The 4578-nt window shown below is 40.6% G+C and overlaps 1 protein-coding gene across 1 annotated transcript; it reads left to right on the top strand.

The window, feature by feature from the left end:
- Positions 1 to 383: 383 nt before the first annotated feature.
- Positions 384 to 1689, top strand: LOC110287221 (uncharacterized). The gene is made up of 3 exons (XM_021153878.2): positions 384 to 817; positions 1140 to 1268; positions 1435 to 1689. Exons 1-3 carry the CDS (start codon positions 426 to 428, stop codon positions 1571 to 1573), a joined length of 660 nt encoding a protein of 219 aa, XP_021009537.1. The 5' UTR covers positions 384 to 425; the 3' UTR covers positions 1574 to 1689.
- Positions 1690 to 4578: the final 2889 nt, after the last annotated feature.

Genomic DNA, 4578 nt, shown 5'->3' with positions numbered 1-4578 from the left:
GCTGTTGCTTCATTGTTTCAAGAAAGACATAAACAGACTTCCTTTAATCTTCTCAAAGAGATAAAGAGCGAATCTCCCCCTGTGTTGCTTTCTGCTTAATAATACTATGATCCCAATATCTAATATTTTATAATCTAGAAAACACGGTGTTCTATAATCACTTCATTTGTATCAAAGAGTGGTAAAGGATCTTTACTTGGGTGGGCATGCTCTCTGAAGAGATTTCAATTCTCATGAAATTCTTCTAATCTGATATCTTTTCTCTCGCGATATCCTCTTACTCTCGCGAGATCCTGTTTTCAGGGGCACTGTGACCCTCACAATGGGGCCCTTTGTATGAAAGGGCGGAGCTCCCACTCACTTAGCAACAGGTGAGTGGGTGGTAGTATTATAGGGGAACTCTGAGTGGATAAGCCCACTTAAACATGCAGGATCCTAGTGGGGACAAAGTTTGTAGAGCAGGTGGTGAAGAAGAAGGGGAGGATGGACAGCACACATCCAGAGTCCATGGTACTGAAGCAGGCCCACATCATACTGAAGCAAGCTCACATCGTACTGAAGGAAGCTCGCATCTTACTGAAACAAGCTCAAGTCCTTCTGAAGCAGAGAATGGCCATGATAACTCTCCACATGTGAATCGTGCACAAGATGTTGGTAGCCAGGCTGTTCCCCAAGGTAGTCTCAATTCAAGGGGCCCTGTAGAGGCAAGAGTGGTGGTCGAAGAGGCAGCCATAGCTCCTCAGGGTGAGCAGGCACCAATTATTCCGGGACCTAGTGGAGATGCTGCAACAACAACTGGAAGTCGACTCTTGGAATTGTATCTTTTCTGAGGAGCACATTAGCAGGGGTACAGCAACATAGTAAGAACATAACTCCAAGAATGCTTTGAGAGGGGACTTATTGTGGGGAGGTTTATGGCTTACTAGTGAAGAGACAGGGAGCCAATCCTGAGGCAGAATACAGAGGCAGAATAAGGAACTAAGTATATCTGTGAAAGCTGTAGGGTGTGGAACACCAGAACCACTGAGGAAATAGCTGTAAGTTTCTTTAGGTGCTAGTTGCGGGGATGCTAAAGCAAACCTCAAACCCAATGCACAAAAAAATTCAATAGTGAAAACCTTAACTATAACTCCCTTCAGTTCCGTAACAGTGCCGTTCCGGACTGCTGTGGAGGCAAACATTGCATGCAGAACCCTGGCCTCAAATATCCAGCAGCAGCAAATGATGGTTCAGCAGGAGTTCACTGTGAATGACACTATTCTCACTGTGTCAGTTCTCCAAGAGTTTGGAGTGAGGGTGGTCTTTGGCTGGGAGGCAATGTGTATTCTAGATGCTGTAATGGAGACTCAGGTTGACTAGAAGTAAGCAGAAGATGTAGTATGAGGTCCAGATTCATCATCTTTCATGTGATGTTATCTCTTTTTCTACTATTAGTAGGTGGACCACTGAAGATCCTGTTCTCTTCCGAACATCCATCAATGCCTTTCTTGACCAACTTTCCCTTGTGGTGAGGACCATCCCACGTCCAGTGTTTATGGCTGTCTTCAAACAAGGAAGAGGAAGAAATAATTAACTCTAGTATGTTACCACCCACAACACAAGAAACTGTCCCTTTGCCTCCATATTCACTGTTTTGATTCTATCACACTGTTTTTATCAGTCAGTGTTACTGGAGGAGTGAATATTGAAAATCAGATAATGAAAACAGCATTGAGTTACTGTTTTTATTTTGAATTATGGCAGAAATCTCCAGGTTTTTCAATTGTGTCCTTTGGTTTGAGGGGTAGCTTCTGAGTTTCTGATTTCTTATCCTCCAAGGAAATTAGGAATTAGGACAGAGAAGAAATGAATATTTTATTTTTTACTAAGATTGTAAAGTATGTGTACTTGCATGCATGTATATGTGCTTGCATGAGTGAATTTGTGTGTGTTTGTGTGTGTGTGTGCAAGAGAAATGTCACCAACCTGGAGTTCAGAGGATGACTTTTGTGAGTCTTCCATCCACCATGTGTGTTCTTACTAGCTAATTCAAGTCATCAGACTTGGAAGTCCTTTCAACAGAGGAGCCAATTTCACAGCCCATTTTTGAATAAATTGTTTGAGTTAAAAAATACTATAAAACGCACCACAACCCATTCAGTTCTAGATATCATTTTTTGTTTATTAGATATTCTCTTTATATACATTTCAAATGCTATCCCGAACATTACCTATACCCTCCCTCCGCCCTGATCCCCTACCCACCCACTCCCACTTCTTAGCCCTGGCATTCCCCAGTATTGGGGCATATAAAGTTTGCAATACCAAGGGGCCTCTCTTCCCAGTGATGGCTGCCTAGGCCATCTTCTGCTACATATGTAGCTAGAGATACCATCTCTGGGAGTACTGGTTAGTTCATATTGTTGTTTCACCTATAGGATTATAGACCCCTTCAGCTCCTTGGGTGCTTTCTCTAGCTTCTCCACTGGGGGGCCATGTGTTCCATCTTATAAATGATTGTGAGCATCCATTTCTGTATTTGCCAGGCACTGGCATAGCCTCATAGGAGACAGCTATAACAGGATCCCTTCAGCAAAATTTTTCTGGCATTGTGCAACAGTGTCTGGGTTTGGTGGCTAATTATGGGATGGATCCCCAGGTAGGGAGTCTCTGGATAGTCCAAGCTTTCCTCGTAGCTCCAGAATTTGTCTCTGTAACTACTTATATGGGAATTTTGTTCCCTATTCTAAGGAGGAATTATGTATCTACCCATTGGTCTTCCCTCTTACTGATTTTCTTATGTTTTGCTAATTGTATCTTGGGTGTTCTGAGTTTCTGGGCTATTATCCACTTATTAGTGAGTGCATATCTAATGACTTCTTTTGTGATTGGGTTACCTCACTAAGAATGATATCCTCCAGGTACCTTCATTTGTCCAAGAATTTCATAAATTCATTGTTTTTAATTTCTGAGTAGTACTTCATTGTGTAAATGTACCACATTTTCTGCAACCATTCTTCTCTTGAGGGACATCTGGGTTCTTTCCAGCTTCTGGATATTATAAATAAGACTGCTATGAACATAGTGGAGCAGGTGTTCTTATTACCAGTTGGAACTTTTTCTGGGTATATGCCCAGGAGAGGTATTGATGGATCTCCCAGTAGTATTATATCCAATTTTCTAAGGACCCTATAGAATGACTTCCAGAGTGGTTGTAAAAGCTTGCAATCCCACCAGCAGTGGAGAAGTGTTCTTTCTCCACATCCTCGCCAGCATCTGCTGTCAACTGAATTTTTGATCTTAGCCATTCTGACTGGTGTGAGGTGGAATTTCAGGGTCGTTTTGATTTGCATTTCCCTGATGATTAAGGATGTTGAACATTTTTTTCAGGTGCTTCTCAGCCATTCAATATTCCTCACGTGAGAATTCTTTGTTTAGCTCTGTGCCCCATTATTTAATGGGGTTATTTGAATTTCTGGAGTCCAGCTTCTTGAGCTCTTTGTATATATTGGATATTAGTCCCCTATCAGATTTAGGATTGGTAAAAATCCTTTCCCAATCTGTTGGTGGCCCTTTTGTCTTATTGACAGTGTCTTTTGCCGTACAGAAACTTTGCAATTTTATGAGGTCCCATTTGTAAATTTTTGATCGTACCATGCAAGTCATTGCTGTTCTGTTTAGGAATTTTTCCCCTGTGCCCACATATTCGAGGGTTTTCCCTACTTTCTCCTCTATTATTTTTGGTGTCTCTGGTCTTATGTAGAGGTCTTTGATCCACTTAAATTTGAGCTATGAACAAGGAGATAAGAATGGATCAATTCACATTCTTCTACATGATAACCGCCAGTTGTGCCAGCGCCATTTGTTGAAAAGTTTCTCTTTTTTCCACTGGATGGTTTTAGCTCCCTTGTCAAAGATTAAGTGACCATAGGTGTGTGGATTTATTTCTGGGTCTTCAATTCTATTCCATTGATCTACCTGTCTGTCATTGTGCCAGTACCATGCAGTTTTTATCACTATTGCTCTGTAGTACAGCTTAATGTTAGGCACGGTGATTCCACCAGAGGTTATTTTATTATTGAGAGTATTTTTTGCTATCCTAGGTGTTTTTATTTTTCCAGATGAATTTGCAAATTGCCTTTCTATCTCAGTGAAGAATTGAGTTGGAATTTTGATGGGGATTGCATTGAATCTATAGATTGCTTTTGGCAGGATAGCCATTTTCACTATATCAATCCTGCCGATCCATGAGCATGGGAGATCTTTCCATCTTCTGAGATCTTCAATTTCTTTCTTCAGAGACTTGAAGTTATTATCATACAGATCTTTCACTTCCTTAGTTAGAGTCACACATATAATATTTTATATTATTTGTGACTATTGTGAAGGGTGTTGTTTCCCTAATTTCTTTTTCAGTCCTTTTATCCTTTGTGTAGAGAAAGGCCATTGATTTATTTGAGTTAATTTTATATCCAGCTATTGCACTGAAGCTGTTTATCAGGTTTAGGCATTCTCTGGTGGAATATTTGGGGTCACATATAACTATTTGCATATATCATGTGCAAATAGTTATATTTTAACTTCTTCCTTTCCAATTTG

The sequence above is a fragment of the Mus caroli genome, unplaced genomic scaffold (genome assembly GCF_978045245.1).
Source record: "Mus caroli unplaced genomic scaffold, Mus_caroli_1 scaffold_5, whole genome shotgun sequence".
In the NCBI taxonomy this organism is placed as follows: Eukaryota; Metazoa; Chordata; class Mammalia; order Rodentia; family Muridae; genus Mus; species Mus caroli.
The sequence above is the reverse complement of the archived record's forward strand: the minus strand, read 5'-3'. Positions and strand labels throughout refer to the sequence as shown.